Source organism: Gasterosteus aculeatus, chromosome 1 (assembly GCF_964276395.1).
Source record: "Gasterosteus aculeatus chromosome 1, fGasAcu3.hap1.1, whole genome shotgun sequence".
Lineage (NCBI taxonomy): Eukaryota > Metazoa > Chordata > Actinopteri > Perciformes > Gasterosteidae > Gasterosteus > Gasterosteus aculeatus.
Genome location: NC_135688.1, coordinates 12969846 through 12990940, shown reverse-complemented (window position 1 = coordinate 12990940; position 21095 = coordinate 12969846). Strand labels below are relative to the sequence as shown.

Here is a 21095-nt window from a genome sequence, read left to right as displayed (position 1 = left end):
TCCGTTTTAACCCCTGGCTTTCTTATAATTAGATTTCCTGAATTGTGTGCGCGTGTGTTTCCAATCACTACATCTGCTCGGTTTATTTTAAGATGCCAGAAGTCCCTCTTGAAACCGGATTCGAGGAGACGTTAATAAAGCAAGGAAGCTGAGGAAACTCATTTAAAAAAAAATGTTTTTTTTTTGTTTTTTTAAAAGGAGCCACATTGAACCGTGCACACCTGCACACTGACAGGAGAAGCAGACCTGGTTTCCAGCCCACCCAACGCATTGAAACCCGCTCTGCGGGATACAAAGCACCGATCCGGCCGGTGCTTCCTCGCCATCCTCCGCAACCGCGCATCTTACCTTTTTGTGTCGGTCTTTGAAAGGCAACGCGGGCCACGGCATCTCCTGCAAAAAGTCCTGCCAGTGTTTCTGGTCCTGATCGGACGAGACGAAGACGATCTCCAATTTGTCCTTGTGTTCCGACGCCTTCTTGAACCTGCCGTAGAACTCGCACAGGCTGCCGTTGAACTGCTTGCACGGGGCGTTCAGGCTGCATCCGAAGAAGAGCCCGACCAGGGAGAGCTTGGCGCCCGCCGACTGCACGTCCACCTCGGCTTTCTCGCGGTCGACGAGCCGCTCCCCGAGCAGACTCACCAGGAACTCCGACATCGCGCCCGTCCGTTAGCCCGAGCCGAGGCTAGCGTGCGTGTTCAGGGCGACACCCGGCACTTCCTCCACCTCCAATTTGAAGGGTTTTTTTCTTCTCTTCTAGGTGCGCTCCGGGCCCCCGTGAGGCGCCGTGTGTGTGCGTGTGTCTGTGCGTGCGTGTCGCCGCGGCTCGTCCTCCGCTGTGAGCGCTGTGCAGGAATGCGCTGCGCTTAAATCGCCCTGACTGCAACAGCGGTTGCGCCCTCCTCCTCTTCCTCTTCTCCTCCTCCTCCTCTCCCAGAGCACAGTTTTTAAAATCACGGTATCGGATTATTCCAGCTACACGTGAAACAGGTTTATCAATTAACTATGGTGATTTATTTGAATGGGTTTCCAATGGGGAATGCAGCTTAATCCCCATACATGTGTTGTACAATGGCGCTGTGTATTTCAGAGTAACAGATTTGAGGTTTCGAATTCATATTGCATTTTAATTAAGTGTTCAGGGGTTGAAATGTATCTAGTTTCCTTCGGAAACTCTCCAATAAACTCAGCTAATAAAAGGAGTAGTCGGGCTGACATTATACTACACTCTATTCCTATGGACATACTGCCACCTAGTGTTCAGTACAGCAAACTACACGGGGGCAACAAACGTTGAATTGTAAAACATTTTTTGTCGTCCCCTAATTCCAAGGTGCATGAGGGAGGAAAATGTCTATATAGTTTTTAAAAAAAAGTTTAAATGTCAATCCCCAAGAAAAATAATTATCCAATAAAAAGAATGTTGTGAGACCGGTACTTTTTAATCCTTCATCAGTCATCACTACAAAGAAGCTTACTTTCCGCCTCATTTTCCACATCAAGTTTTAGTTTATTTGAATCTTACTGCAAGGAAACACAAATAATCACATAAAAAAAAGGGTCACAATGAAAAAGAATCAAACAGTTTTAAAGAACGCAATTGACTTTTTAGACCAACGTTACATTTGAAGATACTCATCAAACTCAAATAAGAATGTAATGATTGCACATAAAGCAGCTTTGAATAATTACTAGAGTTACTTCAGTTCTTTATATTTCCCTTTGCAGAGGTTCAAGTACTGAATTAGTGTGTCTTACGCTAGATGCTCATTATTTTGTCGACCAAGTTACACAGTTGCTGATTTGCATCGACATTCCAGAAGGAGACGCACTTAGTGCACGTTTGTCGATAAGGCTGGAATTGTGTGGTTGTGAATTTACTGTTTGACATTGAAGAAATGATGAAATGATGAAATGATGTGAACATCGTAGAATTCCTCAGTCCTCGGTGAACATCATCCTCACCAGGTCTGCTTTGAAGCATTCTTCCTCCACCAATTTCTGAGGCTGAAACAGAATAACGGAGGGGGGGGGGGTAAATAAACTCTATCTAACTACAGCAATATTATAAGATTGTGCTTTTTTATAGGCAACATTTTACATGAGCCTGGATGATACCTAAACGTTATTTTCTTATTGTCTCATTTCTATCGATGTTTCTGCCAAACCCTTACGGTACAACTCATTTTAATGTAATCATGTCAATAAAACAGTCTTACTGTGCCATATCGCAGCAGAGTGGGAACTCCACTCAACTTCAGGGTCTTCTTGAAGTCGTTACTTGGATCCTTCCAACTGAAGCATGAACATAAACATTATTAGGGAGCTGAATTCACCAGTAGCCCCTTTGCATAGTTACTACTTTGAAGGAGCAGACATGAAAAGGCTGAGGAGGATTTTTCTGGAGAGGAAAATGAATATGCAATATATGAATAAGCACTATTTGGGGCTCTAGGATCATCAAAATGTAATTCAGATTTATTACTGAACGAGTAAATACCACAATATAAAAAGTTATTTAAGTTATTTTATTTTCAAGATAACCAACTTTCTTAAACAATTACTTCTGTCTTGATTACTAACACCTCAATGTTCTCTCTTGACTACTAATCCTTTATTAGGTTTATTCATTATTTCTGTGCATCAAATTCCTCCTTTCTGTCTCTCTACAAATGTAATATTTTACAACTGAGCGCTTTGAGTCTCTGCAAAGTACTACGCCAAAGGTAACTGCAAAATAAGATCCAACTTCATAATGTAAGTCTGGATCCATTAGTTGCACAAATTGCCAGTTGAATAACAAAACATGCATCGATTTGTATTTTAACGATAACACATAATAGTCAGTCATAATTTGGACTGCGGTCTTGTTTTTTTGACAACACAGTTCACCATTAAAGAAAAGAAGAAGAAAGAGTGATACTGACTAGGCCCTTTCTCCCACTTGACAGTAGATGAACACAGATCCCTCAGGAAGGTGAGTCATCTGTCCTCTAACAATCGGCTCCGCTGAAAGGATCAAGGCACCAAATGACACAAAAGGTAACGATCGATCACATAAATACAGGTTACGAATCCCTGACAGCCAGAATACCGACAAGTGTGTCGCAAACGGTAAGACGATCATACATTTCAATCAAGTCTATTCAAAATGAAACCAACTAACGTTATATTATAGAGATTCATTCCAAGCAGGCAATATGTGACATTACCTTTCACACAGTCTGGGCACCAGCTCTTTCCTTGGGCGTCTTTATTACCAGAGAAATAGGTAAAAATATCCTTCCCCTTTCTCTCGGATACAGCCTGACTGAACTCCTCGTATCCGCGAACGGCCACTTCTTCGTAGTGAGCCATCGCGTAGTCCGAGTTAATATGGAAATGCGCTAACGTGACCCCGTAAGAAGCACTAACAAGTGTTATCAAAAATACTACTCTGTGAAAAACTGGACCACACAGAAATACTCAAAATGTGACAGTGGCACTTCCGGTTTGTGCGACAGCTCTTAAAGGCACCATGTCCCTAAGTATCATTTATCAATACTTGTATTATTTTAAACTGCCCCTTGTCAGGGAGATATTTTGCATTTTAAGTAATTACAATACGTAATAACCCATAGATGCACACTGGTTTTCAAAAGATAATATATTTGTAAAGGAGCGATATATAAAAAGTATGCGGTTGTGTTGATGTTTGACCTCTTTGACGATCCGTACTTTGTTAAAAATATCCAACTTCCGTTCACCGGCGTTCTGTTATTGTCATGGCGGCATTTCAAACACTTGACAAGCTTGGTTTCAAATTTAAAAAGAAAACCATGTTCCATATTTAGGTGTACTTCCAGTCTGCGACGCTTCGTGGGATTCATTTAATTAAGTTAATTTTTCCGAACAACAATTCAACGTACAATGTGACGCCAGTTAGCTTGCTAATGCTAACGTTAACTCATTTGGATTGATGTTAAGCGCTGTTAGCTATTTTGGCTGCTATGACAGCACAGTTCCACCACAGAGGCCCCACGATACCCGAAGCATCCCAGAGGGGTCAGGGGAGAAAATGGGTCGTCTCAGACCCGACTCGAAACATTCACAACCGTTGCGATGTAACTACGGCCATGCCCCGAACCAAGGTAACGTTAAACCACCATCTACATCTATCGTTAGCCGAATCGACTCGGTACGTTATGTGGAAAATCTATGGGGTCTGTTCACACCTGGACGCTGCTCGACATTATCCTGCATCCATATTCTTTGTATTGTTTTTTTTAATTCCAGGTATAATTGTAAAATAATGGTTGTTCGGATCACGTACAAGGTGGATTAACACAGTTGTTTCTTCTTCCCAGCTCCTGTTCAGCGAGGCTTTCCCTGCGAGTTCCAGCAACCGCGCCACTCACGTATGCCCGCCGGCCCCCATCGTGATCGAGAGGCTGCTGCCGCCGCCGGAGCAGCGTGAGCGGGTGGAAAGCACCAGAAGCTCGATCAGCTTCACCACCGTGTCCGAGGAGAGGCTGCGGGCGGCGGTGCGGCTGGCCAAGCGAGATCTGCGAAGAAGGCGCCTTGAGTCAGTGACTGCATCCCCGGCCAAACCCTCTCAGGACGCCTCCTCCCTCCATGAAACAAGTAATGCAGAGCTGCTCGAGGTAAACGATGCAGATGCATGGCACACGTCCTATGATGAACAGTTCCCTGGTTTAATTCATTTGAAGAAATTATGGCTGTTGTTTTTGTCATTTTTTCTCTCTCTCTAAGGAGCTCGCTGCCACTCCGAATAAAGCCAAGTTTAAGACCTCCAGTCCAAAAAATATCTCAACCAGATTGGGGTTCAAATTGTCAGCAAACAAACAACCGCGGAAGCATCCCATTTTGCCCATGCCTCGGATTGGCCGGTCGCCTCCCACCAGAGACCCCGGACCAAGACAATTTGGAGGAGATAGAAAGGCGCCTTTAAGCCAGGAGGTCGGCAAGCTGCAGTATGAGCTGGAGGTGTATATTCAGAAAGTAGAGGCACTGTCCAACAGAGGTAACCCACAAAAACATCTTGTTACATTAGGCTTGTGTCTTCCTGTTATTTCACAAGTAATACCATTTTTGGGCCCACCAAAATAAGCACACTTTTCATATGGTATTACATTACATGATAGTTGTTGGAAGATAATGATGAATAATGGTATTTAAACTTCAGGGGGGGAAACAGAGGAGCCGCTGGAGCCTGAAGAGCAAAACAAGTTGGATATGCGCAGGCAGAAGCAGGCAAGCCGCTCGGCACGAGTCATCTATGTTCTCCAGCAACAGGTATTTCAATCTCTACCTCATGTAATTGAAATAAAACTTGATTGACGTTTTATTTTGCTCCCTATGTATTAACACTGTTCCCCAACATTTTAAAAGGTCAAAGAGATACAAGAAGATATTGAGAGATTTCATAGCCAGAAAACGTGGGACTCCAAAAAAGTAGGTCTTCAGCATTGTCATCCATTTACTGCTCTTTAGAGCTTGTTTGTTTGTTGATGATAGTAAAACGTTCACAGAACTTGGTAAAATACCTCCTATCCTTCAAAATAGACGCGTTCTTCCCTTTGTGTATTTAAACACAAAATGAGTGGTGTGAAAACAAAATATATATTTTTTCTGTGTCAGGTATTAAATTAAAGAAAAAATGATTTTCACACTCTGTTCAAATGACTGTTTCATGTGCCACATTATTAATTATTTAAATAAATATTGTTTTTCCAGAAAGGACCGTTTCAAATGCTAAGCAAAAATCTTTGAGCCATCTGTTTTGCTCATCTTCGTACACTGATCAACTTTTTGTCTTTTATTTTAGTCCACAACAGTGAACAGGCTTGCAGCTGCACACCGTGGGACACTCCGGGTTTTGCAGTTTGCTGTCAACCAGCTTTCAGATCCTTCTCATGCCAAGGTTCCCCCTTACTACAAAGAGCTGGGCAAGCTGATTCGCATGCTCTCGCTGTGTTCGGCTATGGTTGAAGCAGAACGGAATCTAGAGACGGCCGACATCCTGCAGAAACTAGAAGTAAGAAGCATGAAGTGCAAATCAGAGGATTTGGATCACAATATCGATTTTCATTGTTTTTTTTGGCATCATTCTAGCACTGTACACTGTACAACGTAACAACTATTTTAAGGAGCATTAGGAACAAAGATCAACCAAAACACTATTTTGTTAAACAATTTAGATATCCTTGAAGTTAGTTATCTGAGTATCTGTTCTACTTACTGATGGAAAGGCTCATGCCACCAGCTTGGGATTTCAAAGTGCTTACTGAAAACAATTCCCCAATTAGCGCGCCATGAGAAGCTCACTGCAGCACAAGTGTAGCAGTGCATCCCGTGAGAAGACTAAAATAAACGTGAAATGATGTATAGAAAGACCCAGTGTTCCAACAGCATTACTCAGATATTGATGTAAATGCCACCAAATTAAAGCTGATAGTCAGCACTGAACCTTTTCTTATGCTTTTTTGTTTATTTAAAAAAATAATATATATATATGCACATTTCTTTTTTGGATGACAGGGAGTTCCAACAAATCATGTTTTTTTCTAACTTGTTTAGTCAAAAGTTCATGTTGTGTCTGCAAATGCTGCTTATTTTACGGGGTCATTTTTTGATGTCTTGTCACTCTATTCTACTAAGACTTTGGATTCTGCCCTGCATAAGCAAGATCTTCTTGAAAGGATGCGCGCCCAAGCACATCCTCCAAACAGGAAGTCTCCTCGCGGCACGTCACCCTCAAGTGCACCCAAGGGTCCCAGCACCTCAGCTGTTCGAGGAACTCACAAACCAGCAAATCCCAAAAGAGCAATCCGTGGTGAGTGGCTGTTCACCCGTACTTATCATGCTATTTATTCATTTAAACCTTTTATTTAACCAGGAATGTCCCATTTGAGATTAGAAATTTCTTTTTCAAGGGAGACATGGCCAAGACAACATAGAAACACATACATACAAACAGAAAACACAGAATAAGACCCATTAAAAGTTTAAGAGACAGTGACGTAACTGGGTTAATTAAAAATAAAACTGACATTTTTTGGAACCTGCCTTTATTTCCTTAATTCTAGATCAGATAAAAGCAGTAAGTGGCATCAGTTCTTAAATCATATATATATATATATATATATATATATATATATATAACAGACGGTTAGCTTGGGAGCAGACCAAGGATTGCCTTATAAATGAAGGTGCACCAATGACCGAGCCAAAGCAGGCCATCCTACCCGAGAGTATAACTCCCAGTGGTGAGTCAGAGGTTTACAGGTTGAAATGAATCGCAGTGATTCATGGTAAGCTGTGTCCACTATATGAAGACAGTTTGCTAGTCCAACAAAGGTTAAAGATTAGCATCAACTAATCTCTTTTTACATTAGTTGAAAAACGCATCTTATTTTGAAAATAAAAACCCAGTTTTCACCAGGTTTCACCTGTGGCTGAAAAGTGATTACTTCTCTTTAGTTAGTGCCTTGTACATATAATTCTTTATGAGCATTCTTTATAACCCCATGTATCTCATACAAATGCAATCTTTCCCTTCATGAATTGCCGCAAAAAACTGCCCCGACAGTAAATTGTGTGTATGCCTTTTGATGAACGTAAAACCGTTTTCCCGAGCATTTGGAAGTCACCTGAGGGCTTTTGTGCACTTGTGTTTGCATCTCCCACTGTGCTTAAATGGCTGCACTAGGCTCGAAATTGATAAGTAACCACAAGGAAGTGAAAAACAGGAAAGCATTTGCAGCACTCTTGCTGTTGGTCCCCCACTGCTTGGTCCCATGAGCAGTTAACTCTAGCTGACTTCTATTGGGCTGAGATGCATCCTGTGGATGAGAGGACACCGACACCTTGAGTGAGCTGAGGGATCCAACTGTTTATCAAGGGTGTTAACTAATTGTTTAATTGGACCCTCCCAGGTTTCAAGCTGATTTTACTTGATTACTTTAATAAGGATGGAGAGACAAAGCTCCTCCTTTATTTCTCGTCACATGGGATACAATAAGTTCAGATTTTTCATTTCCATTTGTGTCACCAGGTAAGAGAATGGCCTCACAGAAGCCCAAAACTGCTTCTCACCAGCTCATGAACCGAAGAGAGATGCTCAGGGCTGGCCTGCAGAGTCTTGCCCTGAGCGAGCTGCAGGGACGACCTCAGACAAACACCACCTGCAGAAAAGGAGGGGCTCCACCCTCTGGGAGAAGCGAAGCTGGCGTTACAATGAAGGTTTTGGCTCCACTTCTACAAGTCTGAATATTGGTCCAGATAAATTGTAACACACAGGAAATGCGTCAGATTATATTAGAAGCACTGTGTTTATTAAAACCCACTGTGAAGAAGGCGTATGATTGTCAGCTAGAGGTCTCTTCGAAGATCTAAACAATGTGAGGACCGTGTGAACGGCCTTAATATATATGTGTTGTTTTTTGTTGTTGTTGTGGCCTAATCAGATGCAGGAAGCCGGTTTCCAGCAGCCCACAGTTTCCTCTCAGCTTAGAATGAACCAGCTCCCCCAGAAAGAGCCCTCTGTGCCCTGGATACCCACCTCCCCCCACTCTCCTCCTCCACAGCGGTGAGCCTTTTATCACTCTGCACAACCAATGACATGTTCATAAAAAAAAAATCAATATATGTATACATATATATAATTGTTCTCCAATGCTCTCATTGCACAGTAGATTACTGAATTCATTATTTAACTACGATGATACTGCTGTGTTGGTTATTGACTGTAAAGTCTAAAACTGTAATCTCAAGTCTCCAGTTGGACTATATTACTGCATTGTGAACAAAAGTGTCCGTGACAAGATAAGATATAAAAGTATTAAGGGGAAAAGGGGCCTGGAGAGACTACAAATAATTTTTGAGCCAGATGGGGGATGTAAGCAGCTTTATTGTAAAAAGAAAAAAGAAATACTAGGTCTCTTTCGTTCACTGTTTAATTGGCGGGCTTTCCAAATCATTGGAAAGGCCTTACTATTGTAATTGTAAATTACAGTGCTGAACCATGAAAAAGAAACTCTCATTCCCTGTAATCCCGATATATGTGTTATCCCTCCGCTGCCATCATAACAGATCGCCTCAGAGGAGAAGACCAGAGCCTCGATGCCTCTTTTCCCCCTCGAAGCCCTCGTGCAGCCCTCCCAAGCAGGTGGTGAACGCTGGTTTGAGACCAGAGCCGGCTCTGACCTCACAAAAGAGGACACAAGCTCAGAATGAGGCTTTAAGGTGAAGCCCTTCTTCTGCAAACCATATGTAGCTTTAAATCCCTTCTATTGGTCAGACATTTCATAAGGAGGTGTTATGGTCCTTAAGATTAGGGGTTTACAGTGGGGAAAATAAGTATTTGAACCCCTGCCGATTTCTTTGCAAGTTTGGCCACTTGCAAGGAAATGTGTGATCTATCATTTTAATGGTAGGTGTATTTTAACATTGAGAAACAGAATAAACAAAAAAATCCAGAAAACTGCATTTTATAACATTTATGACTTTATTTGCATGATGTAGAAAATAAGTATTTGAACCCCCAAGCAAACAGCAAGAACTCTTGCTCCCAGGTTTATACACAACCCAGGAGGGATTTTGGTCCACTCCTCTTTGCAGATCCACTCCAAATCCTTCAGGTTGTCTGGCTGTCGCTTGGCAACTCGAAGCTTCAGCTCCCTCCACAGATTTTCTATGGGATTAAGGTCCGGAGACTGGCTAGGCCACTCGATGACATTAATGTGCTTCTTCTTGAGCCACTCCTTTGTTGTCTTGGCCGTATGCTTTGGGTCATTGTCGTGCTGGAAGACCCACACTCGACGCATTTTCAACTTCCTGGCTGAGGGAAGGAGGTTTTCGCCCAAGAGTGCACGATACATGGCGCCATCCATAGCCCCCTGGAGGCGGTGGAGTCGTCCTGTACCTTGTGCAGGGAAACAGCCCCAAAGCATGATGTCCCCACCGCCATGCTTGACTGTGGGGATGGTGTTCTTGGGGTCATACTCAGCAAGCTTCCCCCTCCAAACGCGGCAAGTCAAGTTTATGCCAAAGAGCTCGATTTTGGTCTCATCTGACCACATCACGTTCTCCCAATCCTCCTTGGAATCATTGAGGTGTTCATTGGCTTCAATCGGCCCTGTACGTGCGCCTTCTTGAGCAGGGGGACCTTGCGCGCACTGCAGGACATCAAATCATTACGCCGCAGTGTGTTTCCAGTGTGTTTGCTTGGTGACTGTGGTCACAGCTGTCTTGAGATAATCAACAAACTCCCCCGGTGTAGTTTTGGGGTTATTCCGCACCTTTCTGATGATCCCAGGTACTGCACGAGACGAGATCTTACGTGGAGCCCCAGACCGGGGAGCGATTGACCGTTGTTGTTGGCATTGGGAGCCAGAATTCTTGCTGTTTGCTTGGGGGTTCAAATACTTTTCTGCATCAAATGCAGGTTAACCCTAACCCAAAGTCATAAATGTTATAAAATGCCGTTTTCTCGATTTTTTTTTTTTTTTTTTTTTTTTGTTGATATTCTGTTTCCCCACTGTTAAAATACACCTACCATTATAATTATAGATTTCTTTGCAAGTGGCCAAACCTGCGAAATTGGCAGGTGTTCATATACTTATTTTATAATTTATATATTTATTTATACTATATATACAGTATATATATAATGTAATATATATATAATTACTGTATGTCCTAGCAATAGATATAAAGGGACTATGAATGAAATTTGAAGTCTGTTCCTCTGAGTTATTTTTAACCTCTTTGTCAGACCCCACTTGCTGAGAGCCAAAGGCAATACTCTGATTCTAATTCAAAGTTAATTCCATCCAATAATGTAATCTAGGCGCCCGCTGCGTTGAGGCCATTTCTCTCCGTGAGTGATTAGTACTTGGCCTGTTTCCAATCGTTATGAGCGACTCATTGATTGAGTGTTACATATGTGTCTCTGTTTAATCAAATCTTAATCAGGGGGGCTAGCAGCCTGAATCTAGAGAAACGGATTTGTGTATGTATGTGAAATGGTTACATTGCGCTTTGATGATTGATGATTACTGGCTTGGTACAGGAAAGCATGGCTGGATAAGATGACGACGCAGAGACTGAACGAGCTCAACCGGCTGAGTAAAGAAGAGGCTCAACGCATTCAGTCGTTACGGTACAGAAGAAGTCTAATTATAGATTTAGTTGAAGGTCATAATCTTTAATCAATTGTTGAATATGAACAAAGCCTCAAAGCCGATGTGAAAAGAATCAAAATTACTAATAAGACTAATTAAATTCAATCTTCAAGCTACTATGAGAAACTTTCATTTTGTGTTGATGTTGTGTTGAAAAGCGTTGCATCATGCTGAGCACAGTCCAGGAATCCACACATAACTGTGTTGTACAGCTCAAATACAGCATGCTGCTACAATTACAGCCTGGACATGATTACCTGCAAATAATAGAAGAGAAAATAATGCAGGTTGTTACTGTGACAACATCCCCTCAGTACCACAGACAGCACATGTCCTCATAGATCAACCTCATATCTCCTAATCACTCATTGGACACTGCAAGAACAGCAACAGAACAGTATGCTTTGGAAGAAAATGTACACTAATGGCCCGGTGCACAACGTTTGCATCCTCTGCGTTTTACAGTATTGATATATTTACTATGGGACCGAGCTTATTTAAACGGGTAAATATAGTCCACTAAACTGCATGGCAGAGATCTGAAATCAGTCCCTCATTTGGAGTTGCTGTAAGAGAGCATAAATTCATCAGTGTTCACAAGGTCTGCATCCTTGCCAAGTAGTGATGCATTGATGGTTTTGACCTCTTTTGCAGTCGATTTTAATATCCAAGAAAGCCTGACAAATACTGCTGATTTGTGAAGAACCCTATTGAGCTTGAAAACCAATTAAAAATGGTTTGTATTTGTATAACTTCTGTGACAGCTTGCAGTGTGGGTGTGTTTCGGTTTACAGGTCAGAAGTTGTCTCGCCGACCCGGTGGGCGGAGCGAGCTGAGCAGGAGGCCAGAGACAGAATTCAGCCGCTTCTGGATGAAGCAAAGGTAGGGCAGATTTACACTTCCCTTTCCTTCCTTTTCATATGCCACCTTATATGAAGACGGGGAACAATCGATAAAAAATGAGCAATGTTTTATAGAAAAGTCAGTGGGACTTGTTTTTGTTCATTTATTTCAGCAGATCTGTGAATCCGGGACGAGGATCAACCCCTCGCAGAGGACCGGGCAGTCTGAGGAGGCGGCGGAGAGGGTGAGCGGCGCCAACGTTGCTAATACTTCCATGGGGAGAGATACAGTTTGAACTTCCTATCGCGGCATAGTCAAGCCCAATATTCAGCTCACATTATTGTGTGTGTGTGTGTGTGTGTGTGTGTGTTTTCCTGAGCAGTTGAGCGAGGCGCTGCTGGAGGATCTGCTGGAGGACACTGCGCGGGCGGCGTGGGTGGCTGAGACGGACCGGCAGTTTGAGGGCATGGCCCAGCGCCGGCTGCAGGCCCCCACCCTGGAGAGTATGCTGCTTCGGATGGAGGAGATACAGGTGAGAGCGCCCCCCCGCCCTCTGAAAGGCCGAGCCCACGGAAGGTCAGCAGTGATGGGGCTGATATTTATAGGGCACTCCGGTGACAGCGTGGGTCCGGGGTTGTTAGCTGGTGGCCGTTTGGTGATAATATGCATTTATCTGTTTGTTTCTGAGCAGAGGGACCAAGAAGAAGTGAGGAGACGGTTTGCGTCCATCACCTACTCAGACCCTCTTTACTGGGACAGGCCAGACAAAGGTAAAACAAGTTAAAATAAACAATTCAAAGAAAATACCCTGATGTCTCCTGTAGGTGGAGACAGCGCAGGCGGGTAGGAGGCGAATCCTTGTGGTTTTGAGTCCACTCTGCTTGCTTTTTGCATCCGTTTCCGCCACGCTCCGCTCCGTCCCTCTCGACACACACCACCTTAACCCGTTCCTCCCCTACCTCCCTATTCTTCCCAGGACACCAGTGCCATGCTCCGCCCTCGAGGCCGGCCTCTCCTCAGCCGATTAGGCTAACAAAGCCTGTGCCGGGGCAGAGCTTCACAGCTGATATCTTCCTAGAGAAGCCTGTGGACGCCGGGTGGGTTTGTGTGTCTTTTACCTGTTCAAATAACACATCATCCCTACCTCTTCCGCTCCTTGCTGTTTTATTCAGCTTTATGAGGGAGTGCAGACACTTTGGAGTGTTCCCAGAATAGTACGCGGAGTCCGGTATCACGGTTTGACCTGTTTAATCTCTTCAGATGGAATAAAAGGCTCCATCACGTCCATCTGTACAAAGAAAATATACACAACAAAACGTTGGGTTTCAATTACTTGGGAGTTTTGGTCACTTTAATTGTAAATTTAATGGGAAAAATAAATGTAGCGAATTACAGGTTATGATCAGCAGCAGCAGCATCCGCAGGAAGTACTTCACCATTAGTTTAATTAGGCCTCTAGACTTAATGAAAACTAAAGTAGTTAATGCTTTTCCAACGATGCAGTTTAAAAAAAAAAAAATTTGTTACACATGACGTGTCGTAGCCCTGTAATCACTCTCCTAGCCGGGAGGCCTCAGTCACTCGGCGGTTGTGGTACCCAGGGCAGATAGTCTATTCACGACTCTGGCTACAAACCCGCAGAAACACCATCCACTGCCCAGGGCTTTGGCTCCGGCTTTGGCTGCTCTTCTGCTCAGAGTGACCTGGAAGGAAGAGGAGAGAGAAGTGGAAGGACTAAAAGTTGTTGACACGGACAAGCCTGCAGTATGCCGTATTTTAACAAATTCCAACAGCACGCATTAGCCAAATTACGTCGGTGCCTCGGGTTCTGTTCCTTCGTCCCCTGTGACTCATCATGCACTCTTTGTTCGTAAGACACCCATCAAGTATTAGCTCTGTTTTCATTGCAAACACGGACAGCTATTTAGTGTCTAGTCTTTTTGGAGGAGGTGTTGTATTTTAAGTCATTATTTATTCTCCCTTCAAAGGTATTCAGCCTCGCAGCTTCTTAACAGGGACAAAGCCATTGGAGAATTGCCAGGTGCTTTGTCTTGAAACTGGCAGAATCACTGCAGCATCATAGAGAAACAAACCTCACTACGTCCCTTTTATCCTCCGTCCAAATTACAATACTTTTAAAAAGCGTGGGCACTTGGCTTGAACCTTTTTTCTGTCTTTTCCTTTTTTAACACACTCAACCAAAGTCCATGTAATTAGGATTTTCTTTTTACATTTATTAATAGAAAAGATGTGTTGAAAACAAATCTCTTTTGTAGTTGACCTACATTAATTAGTATAGATATAGTCATGTCATGAATTTGCTCAGCTTTTCAGTACTTGCCAAATTCTCCCACTGTGACAGCACAATCTTTTTTTCTGTTGATCATGGTGATTTATGTCAAAAAATGTTGTGGCCCCAAGATCGTAATCACAATTGCTGCCATTTGAAAAAAAACTATCTAACTGCTTGGATAATTAAGCATTTTTGTCTCAAAAGAAATGGTTATTTATTTGACTTGACATTTCTCCTGGACAAATGGGATTTTTTCTGTGCCGGGAAACAGCTGTACATCTGTATCTAGAGAAAGAAAGTCCCCTTAGAATTAATGAAGTCGCAAATAGGGCGTCATTGTTGTGTAATGGTGATAGGAATTTTGTTAATTAGGAACATTGTTTTCTAAAGCTGTCTTCTGGGCCCAGGACGCTGCTTTGTAAACCGGAGTTTCAAGCGCTTAAATCACCCGGACGGACATTTTATTACAATATACTGTGGCTCGTTGCATCAGCAGTACCAAAATGAAAACATCGACAGTTAACCACACCAACAATCGTAGAAACAGCCTTATGTAAACTTGTTGCAAGTCCCACTGAAATCCACCGGATTATTGTGTAATTACATTTTGAAGGACAAGGGAAAACCATGTGAAACCTTTTTGGAACCAATATGTGAACCCCCATAACAATTGGAAAAGGTGTGTATTGGATGAAAGCATGAAAGATAATGTTTGAATAATGAGCACAAAGTCATTATTAGCTGTTATAATCCAAAACATCATAAAATGTGTCATATTAATCATAGAATATAATTGATTCAAATGCCACTTACTGCCGAGGTAAAGGGCTGCATTATTGTCTCCAACAAAAACAGTCTCGATTTAATGAGGATGATCAGCACGCTACCCTTAAGTTATTTTGAAAATGGTTTAAAAGGGTCAAGATCATGTTCAGTTCATACAGAAATGTCACCATTTGATGCACTGTACCAGATTAAAGCCTCGGCTAATTTGCGTCTGTAGTTTGCTCAGGAAGTCCAAACTGCAGGCAGCTTCCGGTCAGTCTAGATATTTATATTCCTGCCAACAGTTCAGATCATATTTTCCACAGCATGAAATATGCAGGGCATCAGCATGAAGGAAACGAGCCCACAAGTGTTGTTTGTTTGTGTAAATTAGGGCTGTCAATGGATTAGAAAAAAGTAGTAATTAGTAAGTAAGTAATTATTGCACATTTTGTAATTCATTAATCTCGATTAATGGCGATTAATGAATGTTGTTGTTGTTACAATGTTATTTTTAATGAATTTTTGTTTTTCTTCTAAAGACTAAATCTTACAAGTAATGAGTAATCACTTTAGAAACCGTGTATTTCAGACACTGTTGTTTAATTGTTAATGTTATTTTAAACACAAAACTATGCACATTTTATCATCTTGGAGGCAGAATTCCACCGGGTGGAACATGTTGAACTAGCGACTCTTGCTGTGCTCATGCACTTTGCTCTCAACTCTCCATAATTGAACGGCTGATTTTGATTTAGCCAGGGCGTTTTCAAACCACGGTCTCCGGAAGTACACAAATGTACGTTAAAATATTTTGTTGCATTAACTCGGCCACATTAATCGCATTGATTAAGCATTTATGTTGAACTGCCTAGTGTAAATGTGTCAGTGTTGCCTCCTCCTTATGTTCACGTTAGCAGCATAGCAAGGTTTGATTTTTTTGGGGGGGTTATAACAGCGAAATGTGTGAAGAGCTATTCATGTTTCTCAGCCCACAGAGACACATCAGCTGCTGCCGTCAGCAGGGAAACCCAAAAATGTTCCATCTTGCACCCCACATATATTCTGTGATACTTTTGGGTTGGTTAATGAAACGAGGCGGATGAGTTTGTTGTTTACAGTTGCTCAGGCTATCATGGCCGCGCTAAGCTGATGCTAGTGGTTACCTTTGAGTCATGACTTATCTCAGAAGAGATTACAGCGGCATTCCACCCTCCCGCCGCTCGACATGACCCATGACCCCGGCCCCTTCCTCCAGAGGAAGTGTGCCGTACGTGGCGATGCCTCCTCGCCTGCTTTCATGCTCGAGGTATCACTCAACCACATAGACAATGGGGTGAGAGATTTCATCTTAGGAAACATCAGCAGACCGGCAGATAAGATTTATGTATCCATGGTGAGGAGCGTAACCCCCCCCCCCCCAACTCGGCTGATGCTGAACGACCAACTGCATCACCTGGTCAAACAAATCAATGAAAAGATAAAAGCCCCACTCTGCAACATTCTAAACCTTTCATGTAGTATTTTCTTTTTATCTGCTCCCTCACGCAGCCGCCCCCTTTGTGCACAGCGACTGTTGTCCTCACAGACCAAGGCATCGCGTGCGGAACAAACGAAACCGCGTCTGCTTGGTGGATTTTCAGTTGTGGTAAATCTGGTCCAGACCTCACTTGTCACACTGGCTCCGATACCACGTGATTTGATTAAAATACAATATGTTGTCCCTTCTGAAATATCAAAGACACGAGTAGTGCAATCAATAGCAAAATGGCAAAACCGTTCCTTGACACCATTCATCCTCCAGCTTTCTCTGTCCTGCTGATCTCAAAAGCCTCAGTGAATCTTTGCCAAATCCCCTTCTACTCGTCAGCTTCAGCGCAGCCTGCGTCACTGTTCATGTCTCTCTCGCGGCACCGTCCTTTTTGACAGGTCCCCGGTTTCCAGGGCGATATGTGGAGCACTAACTTGAAAGTCACTCCATGGGATCTTCCTATTGGCTAACGCGGTTCATCCATTTCTGTTTTATTTGTGCGTCTGGCCGGTGAATGTGAGAGCCGGCTGGTTCAGACGGCTAGTCTGCGTTCCCTTTTCCATCACGGCCCACGCACAAACACACGCCCTCGGGATTTTGTACGCTGTTCTTTCTCAGCCTTCGTCCTTTCGTTGAGCTTTTTAAGCCATCACACAGTGAATCCCCTACTCACACATAGATATTCAAGGTTAATCTTGAACTTGACGAGTTTTTAAGTTTTCAAGTGTTTGTTATAAGGAAAAGCAGGCCGGCTCACATTTGTCTGAATTTACCGAAAAGTCAATTGAACCAAGTGCTGCTGCTGCATTGTGCGCTTTTGCCACATTGGTCCTCGGATGCCCATCAGAGGTGCTGGCACTTTGATATTTACGGCCTCCAGCCGCCGCAGACAAAACAGAAACCAGCTCAGCTGAGGCCGGGGAGCACAATACAGAGGCTCTGCTCCGGGAACACGGCACAGAGTGCCGTCGCAACAGCCGGGCTAATTTGTCCAAGCAGCCAGGATTATAAAGCCTGACTGTGGCAATTCCCAGCTGAGCTCTTACTCTGCTCGGGGCGAGAGACACCTCTCCTAAACATATCATCCTCAGCCTTCTAACAGCCACGGTTCCGGGTCTATCACGCCGCTGCACTCCATTCTGTCTCCCTCGTCAGTAAATCACTTGTTATCTCCTCCACAGCTGCTAGAAGGCCCCAAAACGCTCCGGTGTCTTGGAAACCCGCCCGTCGGCCTCGCCTCACCGGCATCATCGTCTTGTGTGTTTTCTCAGACATGGCATCGCCTCCGAAAACAGCCTGACCCATGAGGCGTCCCGGGATGAGCTGCAGCCCACATACAACACGGCGTTCCCAGTCCCTGCAGAGACAGCCAGGAGGACCGTTGTCTCCGTGCCGGGCGGCACGCTGGGAAGCATCCGGCAGTACCGGGAAGCATTCGAGGCCAACCTGCGTGTTGTGACTCACGAGGATGTCGGCTGCTTCAACCCCTGGGCCATCACAGACCGGTAAAAGCCTAACAGAGAGGGTTTCCTAACATCCTCCCCTGTGCATGAATAAATGATTTTTGCCTTTGAGGTTTTACGAGAGTACCTTAAGTACACGTTCGCAGTAAGCAGAGCCACGCGGATTCGACACTGGTCCCTCCTGCGCTCTGTTTCCTGCGTGGAGATGTTCAGTCTTCCCGCTGTGGGAAGATCACACAGTTTATGGTTTGCGCAGCGTGTCTCTGGTGTTCAGTGTTATTCTCCTCTCCCACTCAGACATTTACATATTTAACAGAATTCTTAAGTTGCTGCAATGCAGAATACTCTCCTCTGTGTGAACCTACTGAATCCGTTTGATGTATCAGATCGAAATCTCTCAAAGATACTTTTTAAGTTTTTTTCCCTGCATCACAGATATGTGTGTGGGCGCAGCTCGATAAACTGTTGCTGGCCAGTTCCCACCCGCGGGACCTGGCTGACTGTGCCACTGGCTCATAAACTCTCCCATATCCACCAACCCGTGCTTTCACAAGATGAATCTTTACTTCCTGAATTTGGAGAACAAATACGGAGGAGAGACCAATCACTTATTATTATTATTATTATTATTAACCTTTGCAGAAAGAACACAAACAAATGGACATCTAACCCCCCACCCTCCACCTCCTTTCATTCTGTCTAGTAGATTGATTGCACAGTAGCTGAACTTTAGCACAGGAATCGTTTATCCTTATTTTGAATTTTTTTTTATACTGGTGGACAGAATAATATAAATGAACCGGAAAACGAAGCAGGATACGATTTCTTTCATAAGTGAAAACTAATGTGTTTTTGGGGATGTAGTTTCATTATATTTCTGCGGGTTAGACACGCATAATATGAAGTGTAATTCACGAAAGCTTATGAGTGTTATACACGTTTCTTAGTGGCTGCACCCAATCCGTCATTTACTGTGTCCAGTGTCAAGAGCAAGTATTCTTGTACTGAATCCTGAAAGGTCAAGGTAGTTCAACAAAGCGCAATTAACTCACTCACTTATTGCCTGTGTCCCTGCTTCAGTCTCCCACTTTTCAGAGTTATTTTCCTTCATTTTATCCCTTTGGAGTGAAAGGGTTTAAAATATGCAGCTCAGAAAGTCAATAGACTCATTGTTTGTTTCAAGTGATATAAAAAGCTTTTTATGTCAGAGTTCCTTGACCTTTATTATTCACCATATACATATCGGCCAGAAACCGAATTAATAATTGGGGACTTTACAACTGTGGCTTTTGACTATTTCTAGCTTTATGAAATTATAGTTTTATTGCATGTGATGCAAAACATGATTTTTTCAGATATTGGAAGAATTATCGGTTAGTCTGTACCCGAAACTGTCATCTGTCTCTGTCATCTGAAACGTGCTTCGATGGCAACTACGTCGCTGTGGCTGATCCCCGTGTTCCTCCCTGTCCCTCAGTCTGGCGGAGGAGCTGCTGGCGGAGGCCGTGGCCGACGTGGCGGCGGAGTTCCAGGATGTTGTGGAGGAGTACGCCGAGGCCGTCTTCACCTCGGAGTTTCTGAAGCCGACCCCGTCACCACCTGCCGCGGCTTCAGTCGGTCAATAGGACGTTACGGCGCCGTGGATTTGCTCGTGTCTCACAAGTTGTAATGCGTATTTATTTTATTGAAAAATCTGCATTTTTTAAGACTTTCAGCACAAAATATGTAAATATAGACCTAAGACGATGATTCTGCTCTACTTTCTCAGGCGGATGTTTCATCGCAAAATTAAACTCATTCACGTCTGTACTTATTTTTTTTATGTACTAAGATCTTTATTTAATTGGGATTTTTTTATTGAAGCCGCAGAAGATGAGATTGTTTGATTGCACAGGGAGCGTCCTCCGTACTCTTCATGGTCCATCTGTATCTGTGATTGAATTCTGCTGGGAAAGTTACTTTAGTTTAGATTATCTTGGAGAGACCCTTTCAGAGGATTATAAGATTACCGCCCTACTTTGCACTCCGTTTCAATCCCCCTGAGGATTACACACACTTTCTATTTTCACGTTAGTGTACGGAAATAAAATATTCGGTTCCCGCCAAAATGTTGCTGAAAGCCAGGAGGACGTTGATTCCTTGTTTGGTTTAAATGTCTAAGTAAATGGTGTGACCACAGCAAAAAGCTTTCTTTCTCCTCACTGGTGAATGTGTTATCCCAGTTGCACACATTAAAGGGTACGGTGTTGATATTCTTTTTAATTGTTTTAACACCTTTTTTTTAGAATTCCTGTTTTCCTTTCTTTCCTCTGCGCAAAATAAAAATCACAGCCACGAGTTTGGGTACCGTAAACCATACTAATGGTGAGAAATGTCCCTTTTTGAATGCAAAATAAAATAGGAAGGACTTGGCAGACAAAAAAATTCCCCTGAGCGCAACATGAAAGCCGTGCAGTCCGAGCCGCCGGGACACGTCCAGATGTTGTATCGGCCTGTGGGGACCAGCCTTTGACAGGGGACATACAGTGACTGAACAAATTAGCTCACATTGAATCCGCTGCAGAGACTTTCTCTCCCGCTGGCTCCAGTGTGGCCGTCGGAGTACGTGCCGGCTTTCACAGGCTCCAACTCTGTTTCATCTTCGCTATCCAGGGCTAAGAGAAATCGCTGGGCTCGAGGAGACTCTCCACGCTGACCAACGGGGCTGAGGGGGTTCTGACGTTGGCGATCGGGGACTTTTGAATTTTGAATTTCAAGTGCTAATTTCTGATCATTTGTCCCTGTTGTGAATCAGAAATGTCAAACGAGTCTGCTGAGGGACGTTTTAAAGATCAAATATTTTCAGCCGGCACCACTTTTGACTGTGTGACTGTGTCGTCGGAGTGAACCGCTGATTTGGCTGCCTACTTTCTTTGCACATCTGTCGCACAAGCAAGAACGTTCCAAAGCAGATGTTGCGGCTCACATAGCAGAATTGGGACTGGTTTGCACATATTATCATTTCAAATGGTCAG

At 43.5% G+C, this 21095-nt stretch overlaps 3 protein-coding genes across 5 annotated transcripts in view; 1 reads left to right on the top strand and 2 right to left on the bottom strand.

Annotated features, from left to right (window-relative positions):
- Nucleotides 1-1216, bottom strand: part of nxn (nucleoredoxin) — a 43409-nt gene extending 42193 nt beyond the window's left edge. The window contains exon 1 of the mRNA XM_040191970.2: nt 349-1216. Coding sequence (XP_040047904.1) covers nt 349-657 — 309 coding nt within the window. The 5' untranslated portion in view covers nt 658-1216. The remainder of the gene's footprint in view (nt 1-348) is intronic.
- A 273-nt stretch (nt 1217-1489) lies between these two features.
- txndc17 (thioredoxin domain containing 17) lies at nt 1490-3724 on the bottom strand. The gene is made up of 4 exons (XM_040191994.2): nt 3213-3724; nt 2928-3009; nt 2220-2295; nt 1490-2007 (listed from the first exon to the last, which is right to left on the bottom strand). The coding sequence occupies exons 1-4, from the start codon at nt 3355-3357 to the stop codon at nt 1939-1941; spliced, it is 372 nt and encodes a 123-aa protein (XP_040047928.1). The 5' UTR covers nt 3358-3724; the 3' UTR covers nt 1490-1938.
- On the top strand, nt 3707-20439 carry kiaa0753 (KIAA0753 ortholog). 3 transcript variants are annotated; one of them, XR_013468483.1, is made up of 18 exons: nt 3707-4130; nt 4347-4643; nt 4753-5023; nt 5186-5295; nt 5392-5454; nt 5828-6037; nt 6661-6835; nt 8057-8244; nt 8469-8590; nt 9094-9246; nt 11075-11164; nt 11981-12068; nt 12202-12273; nt 12412-12561; nt 12721-12799; nt 13006-13126; nt 17800-18123; nt 19559-20439. XR_013468483.1 is itself a non-coding variant. In XM_040191945.2 (18 exons), the coding sequence occupies exons 1-18, from the start codon at nt 3990-3992 to the stop codon at nt 19704-19706; spliced, it is 2709 nt and encodes a 902-aa protein (XP_040047879.2). In that variant the 5' UTR covers nt 3707-3989; the 3' UTR covers nt 19707-20439. The 3 variants fall into 3 exon arrangements, 2 of the variants coding, with proteins under 2 accessions (XP_040047879.2, XP_040047872.2); XM_040191945.2 differs by having other exon boundaries at nt 12205-12273; nt 17890-18123; XM_040191938.2 differs by having other exon boundaries at nt 17890-18123.
- Nucleotides 20440-21095: the final 656 nt, after the last annotated feature.